Source organism: Aotus nancymaae, unplaced genomic scaffold (genome assembly GCF_030222135.1).
Source record: "Aotus nancymaae isolate 86718 unplaced genomic scaffold, 86718_ANA_hifiasm-v0.15.2.pri h1tg000077l, whole genome shotgun sequence".
NCBI lineage: Eukaryota > Metazoa > Chordata > Mammalia > Primates > Aotidae > Aotus > Aotus nancymaae.
The window spans coordinates 20,570,561-20,597,791 of NW_026988492.1; the positions used below are offsets into that span (position 1 = coordinate 20,570,561).

General features: G+C 43.2%; 2 protein-coding genes and 1 long non-coding RNA gene across 16 annotated transcripts in view; 1 reads left to right on the top strand and 2 right to left on the bottom strand.

The window, feature by feature from the left end:
- FRMD4A (FERM domain containing 4A) overlaps positions 1-11,345 on the top strand; it is a 679,421-nt gene extending 668,076 nt beyond the window's left edge. For 7 of the 11 annotated variants that reach the window (XM_064368419.1, XM_064368420.1, XM_064368417.1 and 4 more), the window contains 2 exons: positions 1,358-1,454; positions 8,020-11,345. In XM_064368419.1, coding sequence (XP_064224489.1) covers positions 1,358-1,454; positions 8,020-8,122 — 200 coding nt within the window. In that variant the 3' untranslated portion in view covers positions 8,123-11,345. Of the gene's footprint in view, positions 1-1,357; positions 1,455-2,992; positions 3,065-8,019 lie in introns of all 11 variants that reach the window. The other 4 variants (XM_064368421.1, XM_064368418.1, XM_064368415.1 and 1 more) reach the window with 1 other exon arrangement.
- LOC135271385 (uncharacterized) lies at positions 13-17,353 on the bottom strand. 2 transcript variants are annotated; one of them, XR_010339502.1, is made up of 5 exons: positions 15,928-17,353; positions 6,369-15,829; positions 5,172-5,316; positions 1,443-1,542; positions 13-512 (listed from the first exon to the last, which is right to left on the bottom strand). It is a non-coding gene; the product is annotated as an uncharacterized LOC135271385 (long non-coding RNA). The 2 variants fall into 2 exon arrangements; XR_010339501.1 differs by having other exon boundaries at positions 6,369-17,353.
- Positions 17,354-23,197: 5,844 nt separating this feature from the next.
- PRPF18 (pre-mRNA processing factor 18) overlaps positions 23,198-27,231 on the bottom strand; it is a 40,107-nt gene continuing 36,073 nt past the window's right edge. For all 3 annotated transcript variants that reach the window (XM_012455992.2, XM_012455993.2, XM_012455991.2), the window contains one exon: positions 23,198-23,809. In XM_012455992.2, the coding sequence (XP_012311415.1) occupies positions 23,729-23,809 (81 nt within the window). In that variant the 3' untranslated portion in view covers positions 23,198-23,728. The remainder of the gene's footprint in view (positions 23,810-27,231) is intronic.

Genomic DNA, 27,231 nt, shown 5'->3' on the forward strand with positions numbered 1-27,231 from the left:
CAACCATTCCCTTATTAAGTTAGTTAGTTACATTTAATAACAGTGACAGTGATGACCAACACTGAGCAGTTGCCTCAATGTTCTCAGCACTCATAGAAAGGGAGAATCAGGAGAACAGAAATGGTTAACACTAAGAATAAAATGAGAGTCAGTCAGAAGCCAATGGGAGGAGCTCTGAGTCAGCAATTTGACAAAGATCAGGGGAAACAGAGCGACCTGAAAGGTAATGGGGGGTTCATCTTGGGGGAACAGTAGGTAGGCCATTCTTGGTACCTGGAGACAGCAGGGAAAGAGGCAGAAGCTGACTGCCCAGGTGAGCCAGGCTCCTGCCTTCTGTCCCCATATCCCTGTTGTTGGCCAAATGACAAGCTCCAGAGATCCGGCAGTCATGGGAGTTCCACGGACTTCAAGGTCCTGGAACCTTCTTTATATTCCTTCTTCATCTGTAAAACAGCACAGTGAAATTTGCCATTGACTCCCCAGGAACATCGTGAGCATGATCATCTGTGACCCTATTAAAGAACCAGCAATTTGTAAATATCTCCACCAAACTGGAGTCTTTATGTTCTATCAAAATTGCAGCACTTATCCAGTAGATTTGCTTTATGTAAAGAGATTAGGTAGATCTTTTGGAACATACTTTAGACTAAAACTTTTAAGAAGCTGTATCTGAAGTTTACTGATGGAAAAGATTCCATTCCCAAGAAAGCAAAGGATGCATTTAAGTAGGCTTGACTTCTTCTTACTAAATCTGCCTGCATGAGTAAATGCCTAGCAGTCAGGTTTGGATGAGCTATTAAAAGTCCTGCTTTTTTCAAAACGCACTACAGTAGCAATGAGAAGCCTGAAACAGCAGAGAGAGCAGGCTCTAAGAACCTTTCTGGGTGCACTGTCTTCACAATGGAGAGAAACAGGGCCACACTGAAAATGCCCTGAGGCCAGAGAAACAGGCTCTTCCTGTATGAGCTCTGCTCAGGTGTCTTCTCACTCAAAGGACATGGGGACATCAGGTTCTTTGCTGCTGCAGAAGCCGTCACCATCCCTATGGCCACTCCCTGATGGCAAAGTGGGGACCTAGGATCCCAGGTCAGCTTGGCTCAGAAGGAAGGTGCATGGTAGTGGGGAGAAAATGCAACTGGTGGGAGGCAGAGGTTGCGGGGGGGTGGGCATGCAGAGATGGTTGCCCGCTGTGACCTTGCCATAGGGAGGCTGAGACCCTGCCATGGGGTCCTTTCCAGCATTCCTGGACAGGGTGACCTCTGGCCACTGGGTTGGTGTCAGCCAGCAAGTCATAAGCTCCTTCGCCTGTGTCTGATCGCTGTGTTCTCTTTGCCTTTTTTGCACCACCTGCATCCAGCTGCCTTACCTCAAAGCCAGAGAAGCTCAACACCCTCAAGTGAAATTGGAGCCACCCCCCCAAGCAGCCCCCACCACATCCTAACCTGGCAGACTGGGTGAGTTCTCCTTCCAGGCCTTTGGTCTGGTTCTTATTCCATGTTCTTCACTGTGTCAGCTCCAAAGAGTGTCATAGACGTTCAGATCCTAATGACATAAGGGTAAGACAGTAAACTGACAATGAGGGTTCATCACTGGGAAGTGTCTTCCTTTCAAGAGAAGCCCCATGATCTGCTATCACCTCTGCCTACTCCTTTCCCTGGCTGTGCCTTTTCAGAGGTGAACTGTCTGTGTTCTCTTAAAGTAGGTGGTGGTCCTTGGGATGTGGGGAGATGGAAGCAGGAAGGGGGACTGTGCTGCTCGGGTCACATTTCCAGATAGCATTTGATTTCGGTTCAGATTATACCCAGGCCAACTCAAAATGCCCGGCAAGAATGTCAAGGGGAGAGAGCGAGCTGATTAACTGAGAGGCAGGTGACATCTGCTGTCTTAGGATGTCTCAGGGTGCAAGAAAAAAGGCTCTGTCCTGGTCAAGCACTTGATCTTTATCAGCACACAAAGGAGATCAGGTGCCCTGAAGCCTTTCAGTGGAGGCTACAGGCAGCAAAATAAATGAAACCAAAAGGCAGCTTCTTTGATGGCTTTATATGTTTGCAGAGAGCATTATAATGCTGTGGCCAGTGGATTGTTCTGACCGACTGGAGGGTCTGGCAGACACAGGTAACCTGCCTGGCCCTTCAGCAGCTGCCTCTTCTGTTGCCCCTGAGACATGGTCTCTAAGTAGATGTTAGGTTCTGTCAACATTTATTGGTTAGAGAAGTAACGAGTCCCCTTCCTCAGTTTGTCAGAGCATCAGGGGATGTCTGGAAAAATCTGACAACTAGCTGTGAGTTCAATCATGAGAAAAGCACAATTCCTTACTACAGATCATTAATGTTCACTCAGATACCACCCACACCCCAGCTCTCACCTGTGTGGCCAGGCCGCCTCTATAAGGTTTAGGGTCTAAGAGTCTCACTAAGATTAATTCATTAAAGGAGGACACATCTTTCATATATGTAATACATACCTCCACTGACTAAACCACCTCCTTTAAATAAGAAACTTCAGATCGCAAGATCCCTCTCTAGAGCTTCCAAATTTTCTGAATCATGCCCAGTGTCACCAGATCCAAATATATGATTGTATTATTTCACTGGCAACAAGCTCTGAAATGTACAAGCACTCCTCAGGGTCCTGTGCACTTAAGATGGTCTTGAAACTTGCCTATTTCACCATCTACAACTAGTGAGGACTCAAGACAAATTTGAAACAAAAGAGCTATTTTGGTTCTTGATGTACACTGTTTGCTATGATGTGATAAGAAATGAGGCCATGGGTAAAAAGTACCAAAGAGGGCCCGGCCCTCCTAACAAACAAACTAGGTCTTGACTCAGTTATGGGGACTGAAAGTTCTGCATGACTTGTCACTAACTCGCATGTCTAATCAATCAGGGGGCCTTTCCGATGTATTAATAAGCTACTAATCGTGTCTGTGTCAGTTCCTCTCTGTAACACAACCTCTCTTCTCTTCCTCCTTCTGCTTTCCTTTGTTCAGAGAAGCAACAGAAAACTCACCCATTCTGGATGGGTCTGAGTCTCCACCTCACCAAAGTACTGATGAATAGAGGTACCGTAAGGGGAATTTGCTTGCTACTGCCCATGAGTCTGTGTTCCCACAGGTGCTGCCTATGTGTTGCTTTTCTCCATCTCACCATTTCCACAAGGAGGCATCTGAATGCTGTATTTATGCCATATTTCTAGATACAGGGGGATCTCTATGTTTAGATGGAGGTTCTTGCATCGTATGTTAGATATTGTCGACACTACTTGCCAGAAAAGACCCCCAAAGTATGTTTTGTTTTGAGACAGAGTCTTGTTCTGTCTCCCAGGCTGGAGTGCAGTGGCATGATCTTGGCTTACTGCAACCTCTGCCTCCCAGGTTCAAGCGATTCTCCTGCCTGCCTCCCTAGTACCTACAGGCACACGCCCAGCTAATTTTTGTATTATTTTTAGTAGAGACGAGGTTTTGCCGTGTTGGCCAGGCTAGTCTCAAAACTCCTGTCCTTAAGTGATCTGCACGCCTGGCCCCAAAGTATGTTTTAGGGTCACTATGTTCTACCTACATTCTTCAGTCCATAAGCCAGCATTTTGATCTCTACCACCATCACCTGGGAGCTCATTAGAAAGCTAGATCCCGGGCACCACCCTGGCCTACTGAACCTAATGTGCATTTAACAAGATTCCTGAGTAAATCAATGCACGTTGAAATTTGCAAAGCACAGGGGCAGAAAACAGTACCACCTGGTCTGGTTCCTAGCCCCAGGGCCGTTACTACAGTCTGACTGGGACACTAGGCATTGGAATCCAATTGCCTATCAGGATATAGATAGATCGATATATGAGGGGCATGAGAAACTGCCACACTTACGTATTAAGTGCTGTAAGACTTAGACACAAAGGCCTCTGGTGGGAGGAGGAGGGGGGCTTAGACAGGTGGAGATGGGGAGAGACCATTCCAAGTGCAAAAACAGGGATGCAGAGAAAAGGGTGGTGAACAGTAGAGAGTCTTGTTTTGCTGTAGAAAAAAAAAATTGACTTTTGAAAAATAGGTTAGGACAGTATGAACAAATTAGGAGAGAGATAGGGAATCGGGGGACTTAGGCATTGGAAGGAAGGTGGACTTCCAACCCCCTCATCAACCACATGCCAGAAAAAAAGAGGATGATGCCATGAGACAACATTTTGGAAGTAGGGAGAATGGCCTTTTTCTCCCCCGGGATGGGGGAGCTGATCATCTGCTAAAGGTGATGGAGGTAGGGATGATAGCCAGAACTTGAGAATTAACCAGGTTTGAAAGAGCTGCTGTGGGAATGTAGGCAAGTCTGCTTGAAATACCTCCACACACACACAGTGCATGCTCATGCAGACATGTGCACGTGCATGGACACAGACTGAGCGGCAGCCCCCTTCCAGACCAGGTAAGACAGACTGACAAGTCTACAGGGCCTGGTCGCCTATCTGCTGGCCTGTGACCAACTGTGGGACTATTCAACAACCCAAGTATGTGTCACTAGTTGGTTTTGTAAGTTAAACCATGTTTCTCAAATATGACTAAACTATGAAAAGAAAGGACTGCTGAAATATACATTTACAGTAATAATTCAGTTTGAAATTCCTCCCTCCTAGCAGCCTTACCTCCCTGTGCCAAGCAGTTATAAATGACAAACTCCAGTGAGATGTGGGTGAATTTGCCATCTGTCTGATATCAGAGGGCCCTTGCTTAGTGAGTACCCTTTGCAGGCGCACATCTCTGAGCATAGCCCTGGGAAAGGGCATTCTTGCAATGAAAAGTCCCCATAGGCACAGGCTAGCGCAGATTCTGAAGTCACCACTTCTGTGACCCAGACTGCCCAGGTCAAAGCCAGTCTTGTAGGTCATAGTTGAGAGAGCATGCCTAGATCCTCATCCTGCCCCGGCTCACGTTCCAGTGAATGGCTGACTTTGGTTTACTAGGGCAACTATTTAGTGGCCCCATTTGTGTTATTCATGAAGAATAAATGCTTCCTAAATGGTCTCATTAATTTTGCTTTCATAGCGCACGGCATTCCTTAACTATCGCCGTAAAATTGAATTTGTACTGAGAGACAAAGGCTTAGCTCAGCAGCCAGAACAAGGTTTCTTCCCCAAACCTAAGAGACCAACACATGAAGCAACATTGATAGCTTTAAAAATACCTTGGCTGGGCGTGGTGGCTCGCGCCTGTAATCTCAACTACACGGGAGGCTGAGGCAGTAGAGTCGCTTAAACCTGGGAGGCGGAGGTTGCAGGAAGCCGAGATCTCACCATTGCACTCCAGCGTGGGTGACGAAGAGCAAAACTCTGACGAAAAAAACAAACAACCCTTACATACTTCAATAACAACAGGGATGCACTAAGAAATCGTCGCAAGTTTGGAAAAATAAATCTTTTTCTCTGGCTTCATTTTCTCAGTTTTTTCTTTTACTCCTTTAGTAAATAAATTTTAATTTGGAAAAAAAATGTACATGTCAGACTAGTCACAGCCTTTTCTGGACTGTTGCAAGTTCCACCCTTGTCAGAGGCAGGAGCAGGCCAGTGGTTTCCATACTGCGGCCCCTCCGGGAGCCGCCTGGGAAGCAAACCACCATTCCAGCATCTCTCATCCCACCCCATCATCCAGATCTCGATGCTTTCTTGTATGTGGATTCTGCGACCCAGAAGCCTCCATGATGAAATGCAGGAGAGCAGCACGGGCCAGCCAAGAGCTAGGCTCTTCATGTACCGAATCAACCACAAGAACCCTTACCCTCATCTGCCTTATCCAAACGCCACTGCCTTGAACTCAGTGGTCTTTCCTTGAGCCTTTATGATCAATACATAGTGGACTTTTAGTCCCTCTGAAGCAGATTATATTGTCACAAAAGTACTTGGTATTTGTGATACAATTATTACTCAACTTTTTCTTTAGGATCCAACATACAAGAGAGTCAACTATATTTTTTAATATTCGCTTAAGAGTATTTTTCAAAGTATGTCCTGTGGGTGTTAATAGGTAATACTGTTGCAGAAGTTCTGGGTCAAACAGCGTAATGCAGGACTTCTCAGAACCTTTAATGTATGTCTTATGGACATTTCAGGCCTCTGAAAGGCACAGTCCTCACACTTATCCATGGAACCTTTTTTTCCCACAGAGCATCTCACAGGACTACTTTGAGAAACACTGGCTAAAGTGGTTCCTTAGACCTCACGAAGCCTCTCAGGGAAGTTTTGTCCCAAACACACCCAGATCATGCTTGTGTTAGAAACAAGAATTACATCAAAAGTTTAAGAAACTACTTAAATGTGCCAGTATTCATTAGTTACATATGAAAACAAACTCAATTCAACAAGCGTAAGCAAACAAGAGCACATACCGGCTGATGTCACTGGAGCCCAGGCTGGCTGGGTCTCGTTCCAGCTCTAGCTCTGCTTCTTCCACCTGTTAACTTCGTTCTTAGGAGGAAATGACATCCTTGTGGTTTCAAAGCTGCTCAGGCATGTGGCCATCTTTGAACCAGGAACTGTGATCGGGGAACTCTCATTGGCCCAGCCCAGTTGGCTTCCTTGTCCCCTGGCCCTTGTGGGAGTGAGGATGGTACCATGGTGGACAGCACCACCAGGATCACATGGCGTTAGGGAGGGACTGTCCCCCTGGAGGGCCCAGCCACCTCTCCCCTTAGAAGTTTTTCAGTTATTCAGGCACAATTGCAGAAGTCAGCTGAGTCAGGGTGGACAGTTTGCAGGACAGGTGTCCCAGGATCATCCACTTACCACCTACATATAGTAATACCCACGGCCAGTGTCATCATCAAAGGCCTTTTGTTACTTTGCTTGTGAAGCTGGTTTATTTCTGGTGCTCCAATAACAGGACTCTCATTAAAATCCACCAGCATGTGCACAGATGCCTTGGCATTTTCAGCTTTCATGTTTTTTTTTTAAGTCCAGATGAGAAACATTTACAACATCCAGTTGTTCCTGGAGAAGTTAGCAAATGAAACAGAAAACGGGATGACCGATGATTCTCAATCACGAAGCTGTGTTTGGTATTGAAATGCTCCTAAAACTCACCCACTGTGAACTACGCTGGGTTCACGTAGGGTCACTTCCTGTAACCCATCCCCGACCACTCCCCTAGCACTACCCATGGGGAGATCAGTTGCCAGAGAGGAATTCAAAGGGCTCATTCAGGATCACTGGAGAGACTTTTTCCTGATCATGATCCCTCGTAATGACTACTGGCATCCACATATCTCTGATCGCTTCTTAAGATTTAAGAATTACTTCTACCCAACCTAGATGGTGATACCTACCTAAAATATGTTTTAAAAGCCTTTTATTTTCTTCTTTAGACTTTTCTACATATTTCAAATGAACACAGTTTTATATTCACAAAACAATACATATTACTTAGAATAAAGCAAAGTCAGCATTGATTTCTTTAAAACTTTTAAAACACAATTCAAAATACCACCACAATTTCACTATAGGGAAACTTCACATTTCAAATGGTCTTCCGGGACAGAATATAAATTTCCTAGTGACATCTGTTTAGCCCTGGGGTCTCACAGAGCTGTAGTGTGGAAAAAGCCACCGGAGGAAAACAGCCCAGGGGTTCTGGCTTTGGCTGCATCTGAGAATCACCTGGTGGGGAGCTTTGACAGCCCCAGCGCTCAGACACACCCCAGACCATAATAGGCCTGCGTCTCCCGGAGGAGGGACCCAGGCATGTGTATTTCTGAGAGTTCCCAGGTGCTCCCCGGATGCAGCCACACTCATGAACCACTGCACTGTTACTTTCCATCTTCCTCCTTTACAGGAGGCCTCTTTGTGTGGATTCTGAGGGTCTTTGGGGACCCTCTGTACACACAGCACTGTGGAGGGTCTCAGGCCTCACTGCTCTGTACAGGAATGACACGTGATTAGCACAGAGCCCTGTCAAGGTGAATGTGTCCTCCTCACTGCAGGCCTGGCCGAGCCCGTCTTCCTCCACTAACTCTCCCGTCTCCTTTCTTGGGCCTCCTGCAGGAGCTACAATGATAGCTGTTTCCTGGATTCCTCCCTCTATCCAGAACTAGCTGACGTCCAGTGGTACGGGCAGGAAAAAGCCAAGCCCGGAACCCTCGTGTGAGCCAGCCCGGCCTAATCTGACCGCCTCAACGCCATTCTGAGATCACCTCACTGCCTCTCATTTGCCTTACCCAGACGCACCGTCACCCTGCACCAGCTTCGGCCCTCAGCACTTTTTTTCTCCTGTCTCCACATTCCCTCTCCTTTGAAAACCTGACTGAGGAGACATTCTGGAAGGTTCCGGTCCCACTGTGTGTCCCCTGGCTCTCTCGCCTATAGAGAGCCAGACACCAATCCTCAATGGCACCTTGGTGGCTTCCCCCTGCTGTGACAGCCCCTAGGCCAGGAACCGTCACGGGGGCCGGCTGGCATCCAGTTCCTGCGGACAAGTAGCGTTGGGAGAGAGCCGGAAAGGGGACTTGAGTTACAGGGTGACCCAGAAAGACGACTCAGCTGTGACCAGCCTGCCACCCACAGGCCTACCAAGCACTTCACCAAGAGGAGGCCTTGTGGCATATTCAGTTTACACCTGAAATATTCCTTGATGAGACAGCTTGTGGGGAGTGGCTGTGGGGGAGGGGAGGATAAGAAAGCAAGCTCTCGACACCAGAGATACATCGGAGGACCACGATCAGTTCTGTGCTGCCAAAGATTAACAAAAACGCAAAAAATTAAGAGGGGCCAAGAGGAAGACATTCTTTCTGCAAGGAAATTGCTTTTAAATTCTGAACTGCTACTACACGCAAGTGAAAGTCAATCCTGTGTACATTGGTGTCCTCTCTCCAGCCTTCTCCCTTCATGGTCCACTTCTCTCTCTGTAGAAAGCCTGAGAAACTAACCCAATGCAATGGTGAAGATGAGGGAGTCTGGGCTGGCGCTGCTGACTCACAGTCGCCATCCACCTGGACACGAGGAGAGACCCGCGGGAGTCGTGGAGGGTACTGTTAGCCCCAGTCCAAGCAGGGGGTTCAGCCAAGCCCAAGACTCAAAGCTGCTTTCCTTTCAGGATCTGTAGTAAACGTAAGGTGATAATGGCCAAAAATGGTTCTCTCTCATTAAAACAACCAGTAAAAGCGTATCCTGTTTTTTTGCACAAGGTGTTTCATTTTCTTTTTTATGGGAAACCAAGGGAAAAGCACATTGCGACCCATTCAGTGTTTAACTGTCGTGGCTCATTTTCTGTTTGTTAGCACTTGTGTGACAAAAGAGCTCAGATCCGACTTCTCCTGTGTGTCACTTACTCCAAGAACCCAACGATACCCTTAGGTAGAAAGATTTGACTCATGTGTCTACTAGCCAACAGGCAGAGCAGGGGTGAAAAAAAAAATAGCAGCTCCCAAAGGGCCCATGTGTCTACATCAGCAGTCACTGTCAGGCACCACAGTTGTGTGCAGACACCAAAAGAGGAGGACAGAGGAAGAAAAATTAACATGTGGGAGCTGCACGTTTACATGTGTTTTGAGCTATGCTTCAAACACAACTGGAAAGCCATCAATCTTCAAAGGCCTCAAAAATACTTTTATAATAACTAACAAGTGCACAACCTTAGTTGGGTTATTCAAGATGGCACAAAAAGGTTTCCGCAGAGGTGGTATGCTGTGCTTTTGGCGCAAGTGGTCGGGGGTGGGGGGTGGCATTTTTTCTCTAATGACTTCCTATTGGAAAGGCATTTGACAGCCAGGGACAGGAGCCAGGGTGGGGGTAGTTTTGTGGGAAAGCAGAACTGAAGTTAGCTTTAACATCAAAGGAACAGAAAAATCTTCGTTTTTCATGTATGTGGAATCCAAGAATAACCATAGGCTCTACCAGACCAGGAGGGTAAGGATGGACATTAAAATGAAATAAATACTCACAGTGTTCCTCTGCTGCAGCCTGGAGACCACTGAGAGTCGGGCTGGGGCACTCACACCTGGCTGGGGCCTGCCCAGGACAAGGCGGGCCGTGACCACCTCCTCCACCAAGTCTCTGTAAGACGATTCAGGGCCTGCTTTTCCCAGCTCCATGCATGGCCGGACTGGTGATTGCAGCTTGCAGAAGGGATCAATATTCCCAGGACACTTCAGGTGTCCACCTGCAGGATAAACAGAAATTGGTTATGTTATTAAATGATTCTAGGGATTCACTGGGGGATATTTTTGCTGCTTTTATTTTCATGGTCAGAGCTACAAAGAGCAGGGATTTTTCTCCCTTTCGCATTCAGAAATATTATGCATTGGGCCATTTTTCTTTCTCTCAAAGAAGATACATGAATAATCAGACTGAACTGGGTGCAATAGGAAAAGTCAAAAGGGTAACAGAAAGTGATGAGGTTACATGTTACAGGTTCTACACCATGCATAGTAGTATGAAATCTCGTCTGGAGAAAACTGGATCAAGATTCTAACCAAGTTGAGAAGCAAGGAATGAGAGGCAAAAAGTCTAAAAACCTGGGTTATGTTTTCAATTTGGGGGACAGAGAAAAACGGAATGGGAGCAGGAATTACAGTGCCAGCAAACATCATGATAGTCTGGTAGTCAAGACAGAGATTAAGTAAAACAGGTTTTACTGTTTAGCTGAGTTCAGTTAATACAAAATGTACATAAAGCGTTAGTCCTTTGAGGCTGACATGATTAATGATCAGTGTGGTGGGAAACGATGTAGTTATTGTACACAAGCACTTGCAAACTCTTTATATATCCCTATTTCTTTAAAACAAAATAAGGTGAAATGTGAAGTCCCTGGTCTGATATAAAGCCCCTTTTGGATTCTTCGGATGCCTATAAGAAATTGCCTATTTCAGCCAGAAGACTGGTGGAAACACATACATCAGACTATGTTGTGAGCCAGGTTGATTTTTTATTTTATTATATGCAGGTGAGTGTTGAATCTGTTAAAATTCCAATTTGTTTTCATTCAGTATTAGTTTAGTTCTAAATATAGCAAACCCCATCCAGGTGCTATCAGACGACCAGTTACTGCTTAGTTAACTAGGTGTAAAGTTTTACATATACATTCATGTCAATAGTTTATTACGAGTTGTGTAAAATGGACTCTAGTTTAATAATGGGGGGAAAAGAGATTAGGTTGCTCCTGAAACTGACTGTAGAGCATGTAAAATGATTTTACTGGATTCTGTTCAACTGTAATCAATGAAAAAGATGTACGTTGTAGACAAAGTTGCAGAATTAAAAAAGAAATCTGCTTTTAATTTATTCTTTTTGTATTAAGAATTTGTATAGTACCTTTACATTTTGCAAAACAGTGTTGTCAACACTTATTAAAGCATTTTCAAAATGAAAAGATCCCAGCTGCCTCCTGGAGATTTTTGTTCCTTTGTCAGAGATAAATGCTTGCGTGTGCTCCAGGAATCTGTAATTCAGGTGCTTATGTCCTCAATGGGGCTCCTTTATTAAAGTCAGTCTATGGATGGTATTTTTATGGGCTTGCTAGATGATACAGAGAAGCTTTGTTTGATCAGCAGAGGCGAAATCCCTCTTATTGTAGTTTCCTTTTGTTAACTGTAGAAGACAATATTGTCTAAATCATGTATTCTTCCTACTACAAAAAAGGACTTGAGATTAGAGGTCAGTGTTTAGCAAGATACTATCTCTGTTCACTGCAAACAGCTGCCCACGTGTAATATGTGCCACCTTGTGTACCGTCCCTGCAGGACAGTCCACAGCAGAAGGAACACTGAAGGAAGCCAGGCTTTGAGGGATCATCCTTAGTCTCTCCATGCTGTCCCTTGGTTCCACGTAGGATGCAGAGGGTCACTCACACAGGCTATTCAGGCTCTCTGTGACTACCATTAATCCTCTGTGCTCACACTGCAGCTCAAACCCTGTCACTGAGTCTAAATCACGTCACCACAGCAAGTACCTACCAGGACTGTAAGTACACAGAGCCCCTGACTTACGGATGAAACGGTGACTGGCTGACCTGAGCAGAGACTGCTGTAATTGAATCCCTGGCCCCCTAACTCAACAGGCATCTCTTACTAGCAAAACTGGAAGTCTGGCCTCCAGCAGCATCCCTGGATGAAAAGCTCCTGGATGGGAAGCCTTGCAGAAGCCTTGGCCACTAGAGCCAGGTGATGCTGCCAAAAATGAAGACAATCCACTGAGAATCACATCTGGAAGTGAGCCCATCAAGAGTGTTCTCTACTTCCTACATCCTAAAAACTGCCTATGGGAGACCCTGAAGCCTCCTCTCCTTGGGGAAGCAACCAGCCCATATCAAAATAATCTACATTTAAAGGGACCTTATGTAAGTCTCTCACATGTAAATATGTCACAGCTCAGGAAATTAACCTATAATCTTCTCATTAAGCCCTATCACATGAAAGCAACTGGTTTGGAAGATCCTCTTCCCATTTCCTTCCCACCCCTTCCTAATTTTTACCTGTTCATCTATCAATCTGTTTATCTGTCTCCCCTTTCATTGTGCCAAAAAGATAATTCCAAACAGTTGATTATTAGAGAACACAGAGTAAACACCCCACTCCTAGCAGAAGGTATTACAAACAGCCAGCTCTTTATTTTCCCAGAATACCAGTTCAAAAAAGTTCTATGTAAAACTCTTTAAAAAGACAAGTGTGAAGTCACCACTGATGAGAGCCACCAGGCCGGCAATGGATCTCCAACAAAGTCACTTCATTGCACATTTGGTGCAGAGTTCCAGTTCTTAAAAGCTTAGTCTCACAGATGAGACAAACAGGCACACAACCACAAAGATGGGGAAAGGAGGTCACCAGCATTAGGAAGAGATTAAAATTATTCCCGAGAATAAGAGATCAATGAACGCGTAGACAGGGCATCTCTCATTGGACCCGAGTTGAGTGGTCAGAGATGGCAGGGAAAAAGTAGAAGTGCTGCAGAGGTAAAGCCTCTGCATTCTCCAGCAAAGTCACTATCTACTCAGGCAACAGCTGAAGAACCTGCATTGCGTTCAGAAGAATAAAGCAGTGTGGACAGTAATTGCAAGAGCCCATAAGATTATAATGGCACCAAGATTGACTTTTTAAATCAGAAACCCACTTCTACCTTCATAATTTTTATCCCCACAAGCTGTTTTTTCCTTCATTAATCCATTTTCCCCCAAACACGCTGCAACTGTGATTTCATCCCCTCCACTATACTAAGCCCGCTCTTGTCAGGGTCAACAATGGCTCCCCGCAATGCCAAATCCAATGGTTAATTCTGTTTTCATCTACTTGCCAGCAACGCTTGTTGGAGTGTGAAGAAGTGGGACACTTCATTGAAATGCTTTCTTCACTGGGACGTCAGGATGCCACGTCGTCCTGGTTTTCCACCTGTTACCTACCGTAGTCCAGGGCTCTCCTTTTCAATCTCCTTGGTAATTTTTCTTCCCTGACTTCTTGGCATTGGAGTGTCCCTGGGCTCAGTCCTTAGACTCCTTCTCTCTATTACTGACAATTACTCTTTAAAGATCCTATCTAGTCTCATGGCTTTAAATGCCGTCTTTATGTTGACGACATCCATATTTATCCCTACATCCTAGACCTCCTCTCTCAAAGTTGTACATCCCACTGCCTACACAACATCCACACATGGATGTCTAATGTGCTAACATGTCCTGAACTAAACTCCTGACTGCCCTCCAAATCTGCCTCACGAATGACCATCCTCAGCTCAGTTATAGGCAACTCCAGGCCTTCCAGTGCTCAGGCCAAAAATTTTAGAATCATCCAAGATTTTTCATCAGCTTTATTTTTCATCAACTTTCTTTTCCTCACAACTTACATCTACACAAAACAGATGCAAATTCTCTGCCCTTGTAAGACTTAGATTACATTGAGAGTGGAGGGGGCCAATAGAAAGTAATTTAGATAACATAATAGATTAAGAAAGCAGGACAGTGGAAGATTTAGCCTATGACAGAAGGAGGAACAGCTTTTTCTCCAAATCAAGTAAGACAAGATGCTGGTGGGTTTGGAAGTAGAACTAGACCTTAAGGTTGCCTCCATATTCAAGCTGTATGAGAAGGGTAGGTGAGGCCACCCTCCAAGTGAGATGGGAAGGAGGCAGCAGGGTAGGATCAGGATAGAGCAGAGGCGTCAGGAGAGAAGCTATGGCAGGGAGAGTTCGGCTCAGTGGATGCTTAGACTGTGAATTTCCTCCAGCAGCAGTTACTACAGTGTCAGAGCATGGAGAAGAGAGATTGGAATGAATCTGGCTTGGGTTTTCTCATCGGGTATGGCAGAGCAACAAAAGCATGCGAGAGTAGAAGGGACTGGAGGGTGACTGAAATGATGGTAATGGGATCCAGACTGACTAAAGAGAAAAGGGAAGCTGAAAAGGTGCTGATTAAGTAGGAAAAACAGAGGAGTGAAGGGACAGAGGTCTTGAGGAGACTGAGGAACTGCAGGGTGGGAATGAAGGAGGGAGCAAGGAGAGGTCTTCATGACCAGGGTGTAGGTGAAACATTCGTTTCCCCTAGTCCTGCAGCTCTCCCCATGGGGGTGAATCACATCATCTAGGGAGAGATCCCTATGTTGTGATGAGGAAAGCTAGTGAAAAATCCACCTGAGCTTGATTGCATAGAAGTGTACCTGGATCTCACGGCTCTTTTCCAGGAGCTGAAAACCTGTTTGCCTGTTGTATCTTGGACCAAGACCACAGCAATTATTCTAAGAGATATGATTGAAAAACAACTGTCAACCAGTGAGTGAAGAGGTGGGAGGCAAAAAGGGGCAGTTATCACAGAGATAACGGCAGTAGGCAGCCACCACGCTTAGGGCTGGGAACCACAGGCAAGGCCCGGATCATTAAAATGTGGAAGCTTTTCCAGGAGCTGGGAGTGAAACCTCTCAGGAGTGAACACCACTCTCCTGGTACTGGCACCTCAGAAATGTGAGGATCCCACAGCTGGGATCCAAAGCTCTGAAGAAGGGGCACCGGCCAACGGTGCTGTGATCTTTGAGTGGCAAGATGAAGCTGGTTCTGCAAGTGTGGAAAAGTACACCCTGGAACCTACTATTCCTTCTGGAGTGAAGAGCCACTGCTCAGCTTCTCGAGAACCACGGCTGTGCCATCGTTGTTAGGAACAGGAAGTGAGAAAGGGGCAGCTCTCTTTTTCCCACCTCCACATTCCAATCTCTTACACGTCTGTTCCTGGTGGATCCTAACAAAAAGCTATCCAGCAAAGGACAGATGTGGTTTGCAGAGTCTCATGACAAAGTAGAGTATGGAAGGTGTGTTTGGAGCTGAGACAATAGCCTCACAACCACCTCTCCTGACCAGAAACTGGGCCCTTATCCTGAGTCCTGGCTGCAAGTTCCTAATCAAAGGATGAACTAACAGGCTCTCAAATCTCAAAGAGGCCTCTAAAATCTATTGCTATCATATTTAAGACAAACTAATCTTCAGCTTTTTAATTTTTAAAGAAGTTTATAAAGGTAAAAAACGCAAGCACTTTTTGGCCCATGTTAGGGTAACTTGAGTTGCTATCTCAGTTGCTATCTCAGAAGGAACTGTAGTAGTAACAAGTCAAAGCAGATCAAGCTGCTTTTCCCAAAATGATGAAATCACAATCATGTATTTTCTCAGCCAATTCCTTATAATAAATCTCTCTCCCTTCTGCCAACAACCTTCTCTTTCTCCCTCTATATCTCCTATCTCTTCAGTTTTCTGTAAAATATTAATAGAGCAGTTGAAGTTTTACACAAAATGATTCCAGGATGCCATTTAAAAAACACAAGCTTTATCTTCTGCTTGGCCATATTTAGCACATCTTCATCATCAAGATCGCAGGATGGACACCAAACACCTATGCATCATGTTCACAGGGAAAAGAAAATATCTATGTCAGTTATGTCTGTCTCTTTCTCTTAGAAAACCAACAGTTTTCCAGGAAATGCCACTCACCCAACAGACTTCTATCTGTATCTTCTTAGCAGGATCATGTCACATGACCAACCCTAACTACAAAAGGTCCTGGTAGGGCAAGTTGTTTTAACTGTGCACATTACAGTTTCAAACACATTAGGGCTCTGTTAGTAGAGAGAGAGAGAATGAAATTTGGGTAAGCAACTAGCAATATCTACACCACACATATATGGCACATAAACTTGCATACCAAAAGCAGTAAAACAAAAATAGCCACGTCTCAAATGAAAACAATGCAATACATTTGACAAAAACGTGCAAAAATTCACATAATTTCCTCTTCTCACAGATCTTACACTCTTAAGCACGTCATTTAAACAAGAGGAAGAATTGTTATTTAAGCTTGATACGTTATTTGATTTTTATAAACTCTATTGGGCAAAGATAGTTGACAAAGGTTACATCAATATTTGAATTAGTCGTAAGATTATTTCTCCGTTGCATAAAAAGTAACCTAGCACAAACGGAAGCCACCGAGTGGAAGGTGTATTAGCAATACAGATATGTAGCCAGAATACAGAAAGTATTATAAATCAGTAAGAAAAAAGCAGGCGATTCTGTAGGGAAAAAAATGGATAAAAATAGATACTGAACAGGAACTTCACAAAAGATAATATCCAAATGATATTTAACATATTTCCATTAAACATATGAAAAAGGTACTCAACTGGACTAATCATCAGGGAAATGCAAATTAAAGCCACAATGTAATACCATTATGACGATTAGAAGGGCTAAAATGAAAATGACAGAGGCCATATCAAGTGTGGCAAGGAGGTAGAGTAACTGAACTCTCACATCTTGCTGTGGGAGTGTCAACTGCTACAAGCCCTTTGGAAAACTCTTTGACAGTAACTTTAATAGCCAAGTTTATATATACCTTATGTCCCAGAAATTTCACACCTTGGTATACATTCTTGTGAATATAAATACAGAAATTTATATTTACCAAGAAACATATACAAAACATCCCATGCAAAAACCAGAAACAACTCACATGTCCATAATCAGCAGAATAAACTGTGAGACACAGCATCAAGACTGAAAAACCACAACTACACACAATGAGAATGAATAAATATCAGAACCCCTAAGCTGAGTCGGAGAAGTCAAGCACATACTGTTTGATTCCATTTATAAACAGGCAAACGGGGGTCTTTTTGGAATGATGAAACTGTTCTAAGACTGTGGTGATGGTTGTATAACTCTGAATATACTGAAAACCATTGTACACTTTAAATGGGTTCAACTAATAGTATGTGAATTACACATCAATAAAGATGTTTTTTAAAATTATGATGTTAGAAATTAGGACCATGGCTATGACTAGGAGAGGACACGAAGAGATTTCCGGGGCATTGGTAAGTTACCTTTTCTGATCTGGGTGCTAGTTACTTGTACTTTGTGAAAAACCTATTATGATGTGGTACTCTAGTGATTTTCTGTGTATATGTTATACTGCCAATAAGAAAATTTACATTAAAAGAAATGTAATTTAGCACTGAGTCTTAGGAAATAACTTTCAAAGGGCCTCACCAATTTCCTCTCAAAAGACACTTGGTGCATAACACTAGACTCCTTGCATCTATTTTTGCCTCAAACCTGTCTCATACTTAATTAATTACATACTTAATTATTTTTGAGACAGGATCTCACTCTGTCACCCAGGCCTGAATGCAGCGGTGTGATCACTGCTCACTGTAGCCTCGACCTCCTGGGCTCACATGATCCTTCCACCTCAACCCAAGTAGCTGGGACCATACATGCATGCCACCACGCCCAGTTAATTTTTGTATTTTTTGTAGAGATGAGGCCTCACCATGTTGTCCAGGCTGGTCTCAAACTCCTGAGCTCAAGCGATCTGCCTGCCTTGGCTTCACAAAGTGCTGGCATTACAGGCATGAGCCACCACACCCAGCCAAACCTATCTCATACATTAACTGACCTATTTATTTTGCAATACCTTGTTTAATCTTGCTTTATCCAACAATGTGCAGCCAGCCCAAGGTGCTCACCTGCGCATACTGCCAATTTTCTTAGAGATGACTTACAAGCTGCTTTTCTCGGTTCTTCTATAGATGTCTCTTCATTTTAAACTTCAGAATTACATACTAATTACATATTACTACAGAAGTATTTAGCATTGTGAAGTATTCGAGGTTCTATAATCTGCTAAATTTCACACTAACCTTGAGAGCCAAGTGTTATTTCCATGTTAAAAAAAAATCAAGAAAGAGCTATAGTCCTTTTGCCCTAGATTCATCTAACGGGTCATTTCCTTCTTTAACTCTACTGATAATTGCTTTAATCAGTGGTTTTCCAAACAACTCCATTAAAAAGCAGACAAAGGACATGAACAGTAACTTTGCAAAAGACATATATGCAGCCAACAAACATATGAAAAAAAACCTCAACATCACTGATCATTAGAGAAAAGCATATCAAAACCACAATGAGATACCATCTCATACCAGTCATAATGGCTATTATCAAAAAGTTAAAAAATAACAGACGCTGGCAAGGTTGTGGAGAAAAAGAAACGCTTTTATACTACTGATGGGAGTGTAAATTAGTTCACCCATTATGGAAGATAGTGTGGCAATTCTTTAAAGACCGAGAGACAGAAATACCATTTAACCCAACAATCCCATTCCTGGGTATATAACCAAAGGAATATAAACCATTCTATTATAAAGACACATGCACATGTATGTTCACTGCAGCACAATTCACAATAGCAAAGACATGGAATCAACCTAAATGCCTATCAATGACAGACTGGATAAAGAAAATGTGGTATATACACACCATGGAATACTACACAGCCATAAAAAGGAATGAGATTATGTCATTTGCAGAGACATGAATGAAGCTGGAGGCCATTATCCTTCGCAAACTAACAGAGAAACAGAAAAGCAAATACCACGTATTCTCACTTTTAAGTGGGAACTGAACAATGAGAACACATGGACACATAGGGGTAACAACACACACTGGGGCCTTTTGGAGGTTGGTGGGTTTGGGGGAGAAGATCACGAAGAATAGTTAGCGGGATGCCGGGCTTAATACCCGGGTGATAGGATGATCTGTGCAGCAAGCCACCATGGCACGTGCTTACTTATGTAACAAACCCGCACATCCTACACATGTACCCCTGAAATTACCATAAAAGTTTGAAATTTTAGAAATAAAAAATCAGTGATTTTCAAACTGACCACCATGCATTAATGGGTTGTCAACCAACTTTGACGATAACCACCAACCTATTTTTAAAAGAAACAACAGAGTAGAAAACGTAAGAATGCCTGCACAGGGTGTGGCCAGTGCTTTTGTTTCAGGTATATGTGCCTGTGTATATGCACTACTGGGTCTTCATGCACTTGTTTGCTTTGAGTTGTGGTCCAAAAGTTTCAAATTCTACAGCTTTTACACTCCTACTTCCCAGGATGGCCAAACTTAGAAAGGCAGGCTCAGGCTGCAACACTCATTGGTCCTAACATCTCCTGAGTCTGAAAGGAAAAGCAGTTGGCAGCAAAGGCAATTTAGTTTTGGCAAGCTGTAAAACTGGGAGTTCAGAAAGGCCAGGAGAGCAGATTGTGGGAGTGACTCTTGACTGTCCCGGCCTGAAGCTCAGTGAATGAGTCTGAGATCACCGAAAGGCAGCTCAAAACATCTCAGCTGCTCTCGTTGGTAAAATCATGTGTTACGCTTGAACACTGTGAGAAAAAGTTGAGGAAGTTGGTGCTTAAAGAGATGGCAGAAGAGACTAAACAGAAGGAAGTGGACTAGTGAGAATAACTAGCAGAAGCACATGAAGATTCATTTAAGCAAGCTGTATAAGGTTTACAATGGGGGAAAATAATTCATCAACGCTTTTATGATAAATTGTTTTGGCCAACAACAAAATACATTTTTGTTTTTAAACAGAGACAGGGTTTCACCATATTGGCCAGGCTGGTCTCAGCCTCCCAAAGTGCTGGGATTACAGAAGTGAGCCACACCTGGCCCAAAATACATTTTTTAAATGAGCATGTTTCCAGCCAGGCACGGTGGCTCACGCCTGTAATCCCAGCACTTTGGGAGCCCGAGGCAGGTGGATCACGTGGTCAAGAGATCAAGACCATCTTGGCCAACATGGTGAAACTCCCGTCTCGACTAAAAATACAAAAGTTAGCTGGACACGGTGGCATGTGCCTGTAATCCTAGCTACTCAGGAGGCTGCGACAAGAGAATTGCTTGAACCCAGGAGGCGGAGGTTGCAGTGAGCCAAGATTACACCACTACACTCCAGTCTAGTGACAGAGACTCCATCTCAAAAAAAATAAATAAATAAAGAGCATTTTTCCAAAATTCTGAATGGGGTCAGCTGACATCACAGCTGTGTGGCTGGCCACGCTGCACTCCCTAGCTATTCCACACCACCAGAGACTATTTTTAAATTTCAAATCATTTTAAGGTTACTGTTAACCATTAAAGGACTAGCATGTGGTTATAGTTCAGCCAATGGAACTGCAGAGTCTGTGATGAAAACCAGTTGCCATAACAGTGTTCCCATAGCAACCCTCTGGGGACTGGCGCTGGCTCTAGTGCTCTGGACAGCTGGAAGCTCTTGCATCAATATGCCGTGAGAAAGTGCCTTTCGGCTCAAGACTCCCAATCTGACACCATACCATAGATTGCTATGGGATAAAGTTATTCTTTAGGGGCTTCATGGGAGTGTACTGGGGGAGGGAGGAGGCACAATCCATTCAGTTATGTTCTACCAGATATGCAGACAAAGGAAAGAAGCACAGCTCAGCTTAATGTTCCCTTTCATTCAAACTGCCCCACTTAGTTCTACCATCTTTCTGTGTTAAGAAGCATTAACCTGGCGTGGCAGGGTGGCTGGGGGTGGGTGGTGGGGTTGCGAGGGCAGGCACATGTGGCTGAAAAGGAGCCAATGATATGAATCCCCAAATTCAAATCTATCAAATATTTGGAAACACTAGTGTTTTCCAATCTGCTTTCTTTCTGAATATATTATTACTTTCTTTCTAACAAAAAGATGGTTGTACTTCTAAGTTATTTACTGAGATCAAACCCTGGAGTGCTCTGAAGTGCTGGAGTAGGTTAGGAAATTACCAGAAGGCAGAGCTTAGCATTAAAAAGTCATACTGCCATCAAGCCTGTTTCGTAGTCCTGTGAGTTTTCACTGAGTGCTCTGCGCCCACAGCAGATCACTAAGTTCCGTTCTCAGTGACAGCTGCCTGCCTAGCTCTGGTCTCTCGGGACCGCTGCCTTCTTCCTACGAGATCCGGACTGTCCTCTGTCTCTCTCTACGTGTCAGTTATCTTTGGCCTCAGCTTTACTTTCCTAATTGTCCCCCAAAGACTGAAATCACAGCCACAACTTCCAGATTGCTGCAGGCTCTGTGTTGCAACACTGACAAATACTGCTCTGTCTTTGCAGCTGGCGATGATATGCCTAGGAAATGCACTATTTACTGCTGAGGGGAACTCAGTGTTTTGTTAAATTTGAATTCTGAGACAACCCTTATGGATAGGAGTCTGGGGAGGAAGAAAGGGAGAAATATATTTATCTAAGGACTGTGACTGATTTTAAAAGGTATGTCTTTATGATTTTATAAACAACTACAAAGAGAAATATGTAGTATCTGCTGAACCAAATTTTCATGATTTGAAAATTGGGGAAGGGCATTTTTCTATATATCCTCATGTTGTTTGCAGTCATCTGAAGATCTTTAATTTCAGGGAAATGGAAATTTCTCTCCCTCCATGGCAGCCCAAAATGGTCAGTCACAGCCCAGCCCTGTGGAACAGATTCCTTTTTTTCCCCAAACCATCTAACCACACTGACCATTTTAGGAGGTACTGGTGTCACATGAGACAGTTTCTTCTTTATGTGGAATATTAACAGCAAAACAGAAGACAACAAGAAATTAATGGACTATCTTACTGTGACCTGATGGTGAATACAAAAAAGTAACTTGGGGAGTATTCATTCAACAATATTTATAAATAGGTCCTATATAAGACCACAAGATGAAACTCTAGATTGCTGTCCTACCTTATGAAAGTTTGTCTCTCACTTGTGCTGGTTAAGTTCCACTAAGTTCTGATTTAATCACAAGAAAACATTTCCAAACGGGGGAGTGGGAGGTAGGGAATCCCAATTCAATTCCAGACAGTGGACCTCTGCCACCACCATGCATGTAACCAGCAGAAACGATCCTGTCTAGGCACAGCAGAAGACCACAAGTGGCCAAAACTGGCTTTTGAACCTTCCCAAGAGGGACCAGAATAGGCCACTGTGAATCTACACCCACCTACTTGGCGACATGCAGCTCCCACCACATCCTCAGCCCTTCTAGATGCAGAACTGGCTGAAAGCAGGAGCAGCCACAGGGCTCAGATACAGTAAATACTTCATGAAATTCCCATGATTACTGCTGTTGCAGCTGACACTATGATTATTACTGTTATTGTTATGTGAGTACACAGCGCCCCTAAACACAGGGCTCCTGACAGGGACTTTGGCTCTCCTCTAAAGACAACAATGACACAACAACTAATATGGATGAGCTCTTATCATCTGCCAGTGTGCTAAGCATTCCACTTGAGCACAACAGTGATGCTGTGAAGCATGGACTATTATTATTAACTACCATTTAAGACGAGGAAGCTGAGGCTTAGAAAGATCCAGCTGCTTGCCAAAGTCATACAGTGAGCAGGTGCTGAGCTGAGACCTGAAGCTGGAAGTTCTGCCTTCCGAGCCCCCGCTCTTACCGCTATCCAGCACCGCCACTCCACCTGCTCCAGCAGCATCCGCTCACCCATGCTGCCACGTGAACCTGAGGCCTCTCAGATTCTAAAGCACAGTGACAGGTCACAATGATTTGAGTATGACACTGTGCAAAACCAAGGCCAGGACAGACTCTCAGGTGGGGAAATCGGTACCTGCACCTTCCTCCTCTGTTGACAGGTGTGGCTGGGAACACAGTCTTCCTGGGTCTACTGACCTCATCACAATTTCCCCACTCTCCCAGGTGTCACAAACCACTGTCCCACCTTAACCTTGATGCACTGGGGTTACTTTGTTCTGAACTTAGTTTGGTATGATACGCCATCTTTGTTTCTTCACACTTCTATTTCCTGTTAATTGTGTCTGTCCTGAGAGATGACAAATAATAAAATTTACAGTTCTTAGAAGATAAAAGCAAGCTTGGAAATGCAAGAAAATAACATTCGAGTTATACCAGTAATAATATTTACATTCAAATTCTATTGCAAGATGGCAAAAGTTCAGCAACATTTAAAGACTATGACGTTTCATTCAATGGTCCCATGTTTTTGAAATACATAAAAATATTTTATATAAATACTACATAAAAGACAATATGCAAATAATAGTATTCTACTGAAATAATTAAGTCCATCCTCAAATGTTTCTTTTTAATCATCTAACCACAACTTTCAGGTCAACTGAAAAAAGGGTCATTTTAAACCCCCTTCTGTTGTCTATGGATTTAAATTGTGAGAAAAAGTCTTTAAAACTTAATTTTAGACTAATTAAAATGAAGGCTAGAAAGAAAAATCAGCTTGTAGTCAGATAAGCTACGAAGACCAACACAGTTCCGAAAACCAATCAAGGGTGACATCAGGTAGAACTCAGAGACTGGAAACTCCAGTTTTCTTCTTTCCTCATTCCTGTTGGTAATTCCAAAAGTCCACAGCCTGCTTCTGTAAGTTTCTTATTGTTATTTACACACCATACACACATCTCACAGTGCATTGTACTCCACACATTTGGATGGATCGGTAGGAAAGTGTTTCTGGCAAATAGTCATTAACCTCTTCAATCCCTAAGAAAATAAAGAAAACAAAGGTTGGTTATGACATGGTAAAATTATTCTTCACTGCCTTCCTCTGAACTTGCATCAGTTTGTCAGTGTCCCCAGTAAAATGCAGCAGACCCAAGCAATTTCACTCAGATGTATGCCTAGAGAAATGTTTTCTTCCTGTACACTTGCAGATCCGCACAAGAATGTTCATCACAGAATTGTTCACAATAACAAAACCAAAAAATTGGAAACAACGCAAATTTCCATCCATAGGAGGACATATGAAAAAACTTTAGTGTGCTCACAAATGGGATGTCTACAGCAGTAAGAATGAATTAACTCTAGCTACAGGTAACAATTGGGCCTGTCTCAACCAGGTTCCAATAGAGAATTAAACTCACTGCCCAGCCTAAGGCATCCATTTATATAATGAGGTAACTTCTCCCCTATGCATCTATAATTTAGGAAACTATTTACGTATCAGTTGGGAGGACTGAGAAAATACACTGAAAATATTTTCTGTGTTCTGTGGTCAAGATGAGAAGCTCTGGTTGGGAAAGGCCGATATATATGATGCTTAGAAGCAATGTTGAATGTAAAAAGCAAGTGGCATGAAGTGTTACTACCTTCAGTGTGATATCCTTTTCATAAAATTCAAAAACATGTAAAAATGTATCGCTTAGAAATACACACATAACACGGTGGAATTCTTCAAAAACAAAGGAAATGACAAACAAACGCAAGCTAACAGTTACTTCTGGAGTATGGAAGGAAAATACAGTTTCAATGGTTTTCAGAATGTTCTAGTTCTTAAACTGGGAATAAGGCTTTTAGACATTCATTTTATTACTTCATAACTTGTGCCTTATATGTTCTCTTTTGTATGTACTAAACATTACACAATAAAAACACTTTAATATATCAGTAAGAACTGAGTACCACATTCCAAGTGTGACCTGGCCATTCTTGCAGAATTCACTAGAAGCAGTGACTGCATCGCCTTTGTTCTGTATCTTTGCAACAGTAACTATGACCCTTGGCTGTTTTTAGACAACTACAATACACACACCTGATCTCACAAAATTCCCACTGATCTCACAAAATTCAAGTGCCTTCTATCTCCTCAGCAGTCTGGCCAGTTCTCCAGTGTAAAACTTTATAGCGATTTTTTTTAAACTAATGACAACAACTATCACTATTCAATTACATCCTGTCTCTTTCAACTCATCCTTCAGTCTGCGATCTTTTAAAATCCTTCGGTGACATTTAGCTTGAGTTATTCTTCTTAGCTTTCTCATCCGCCACTCACTAAACATGTCCGCTCAGTAAACACGTCCGCTAAGTCATTATCCAAATACTCAATACTCTTCGCAAACAGGCCAGGGCAAGGACAGAGACCTGAGACAGCCATGATCAAGCTCTCTCCAAAACAATCCTGGGAAGAAGTCTATAACCAGCAACGAATCCTATTAACTGTGTAATCCATTAATGCACACATTTCTTTGTTTACAAGGAAAGACTTTGCCAAAGGTCTTACTGAAATCTATGTAAGTTAACACTGTTAAGCTCAGTAAAATCACCAAAACAAACACCACCACAAACATCCCTGCAAAATCTCATTGGTCCCATAATAAGCAGGCAACACAAATACTTATCACAGTCAGTATCCATGGGTTATGTGTCCGTAGAGTAAACCAACCCTGGCTAGAAAATATTTGGAAAAAAAGCAGCAACAAAAAAAAGAACACAATAAAAAATAATACAAGTAAATATCGTATAATAACTATTTAAATAGCATTTACATTGTGTTAGATATTATAAGTAATCTAGAGATGATTTACAGTATACAGGATGACGTGTGTAGATTATATGAAAATACTACGTCATTTCCTACCAGGGACATGAACATCCAGATTTCGGTATCTGCATGGTCCTGGAACCAACCCCTGGGGATACAAAGGGACGACTGACGTATTTCTATGAATGGAGCCATAATCTAACCGATTCCACATCAGAGAAACAGGACTGTGAAGTATTTAAAGTACTTTGTGGATTCAAGGATTGCCCATATCATGTGATTTAGAAATTAGGGGTGTGGAGGGAGGTTATCTTTCAACAAATTTGCAAGAAGAAAGGCTTTTGTGCACGTGATTCACTTCGCTTATTTTGTTGTTGAGTTTCCCTGTGTAATAAGGCATTTGCTTTGGGATAAAGACCATTCCTTCACATAGTCCAGCTTCTCCTGCTGTGAATTCTAATCATGTGCATGCAGAACTGAGATCGGTAGCCATGGAAATACAGGTGATATCACTAATTTGGCACCTGAAGGTTCCTGAAGGAATAGGTTAGAAGAAGGGCAAAGCCAGGCAAGAGAACACCCTGGAAATACAAATAGCTTCACTCAGCAGCAAAGCATGGCAAGAACCGTCATGAGCAAGTAGAAAGCAAACTGATGGTTTGCCTTGGAGGTGGTTTTCCCCACATTAGAAGAATTGGAATCTTAGGTGTGTGTTCCTTACAGAAGACGAGTGGGTGATGCCTATTTACACTCACTAAGCAGATTCTGTGATTTAAAAATATATACTAGTGTTCTGCCTGAAATCTTAGCTGCCAAAGGTTGTGAAACTCAATCGTTTGAGTATTAAGTAGTTACCACAGAGTACTACGATACATTTTTGTAAACAGGTCTGAGAGTACATGGCACAGATATTTGACGGTATGTAATCTCAGGACAGCATATGGTTATTTTCCAGATGGAAACAAATCTTTTCAATTGGGCCCCTCAGGATTTCAGTTCAAATTGCTTAAGGATGCTTAAGCCAGTAAAACAAAAAGCTGCTTACCTTAGCTTATGGCAAATGGCTTAAAAACTGGTGGTATTTTTAATTGGTTTATTTTTATAAAGCAATACCTTTCTCTAACAAATGTTTATTCAGTGCCTACTATACATACTGTTCTAGGCTCTGGAAATAAAGTAGGGAACAAGTTAGAAAAAAATCCCACCCTCCTGAAATTATATTGTAATAAGGGAAGACAGACAAGAAACAAGATAAACTCATACAAAACAAAAGATATGTTCAACGATGCTAAGTGCTTTGGAGAAAATAAAGCAGGGAAGTGGGGTGTGTGGACATGTGGGGCAACCTGAAGGACTTTGGCTTGGACTCTGTATACTAGGAAGCCACTGCAGAGCTCTGAACAAGAGAGCAACACAATCTGACTGTGTCTGAACTCAATCAATCTGGGAACTGCTGCTAAGAAACTGGAGAGGGGCAAGAAGAGAAGCTCAGGGACCAGAGAGAAGACACTGGAATAATCCAGATGAGAGATGGTGGCTGGACCCAGTGACAGCAGGGAAGGTGGTGAGAAGGGATTGGGCTCCAGACATACTTTGAATATAGAACCATCAAGCTTTGACATGGACAGGATACGGGCTGTGACAG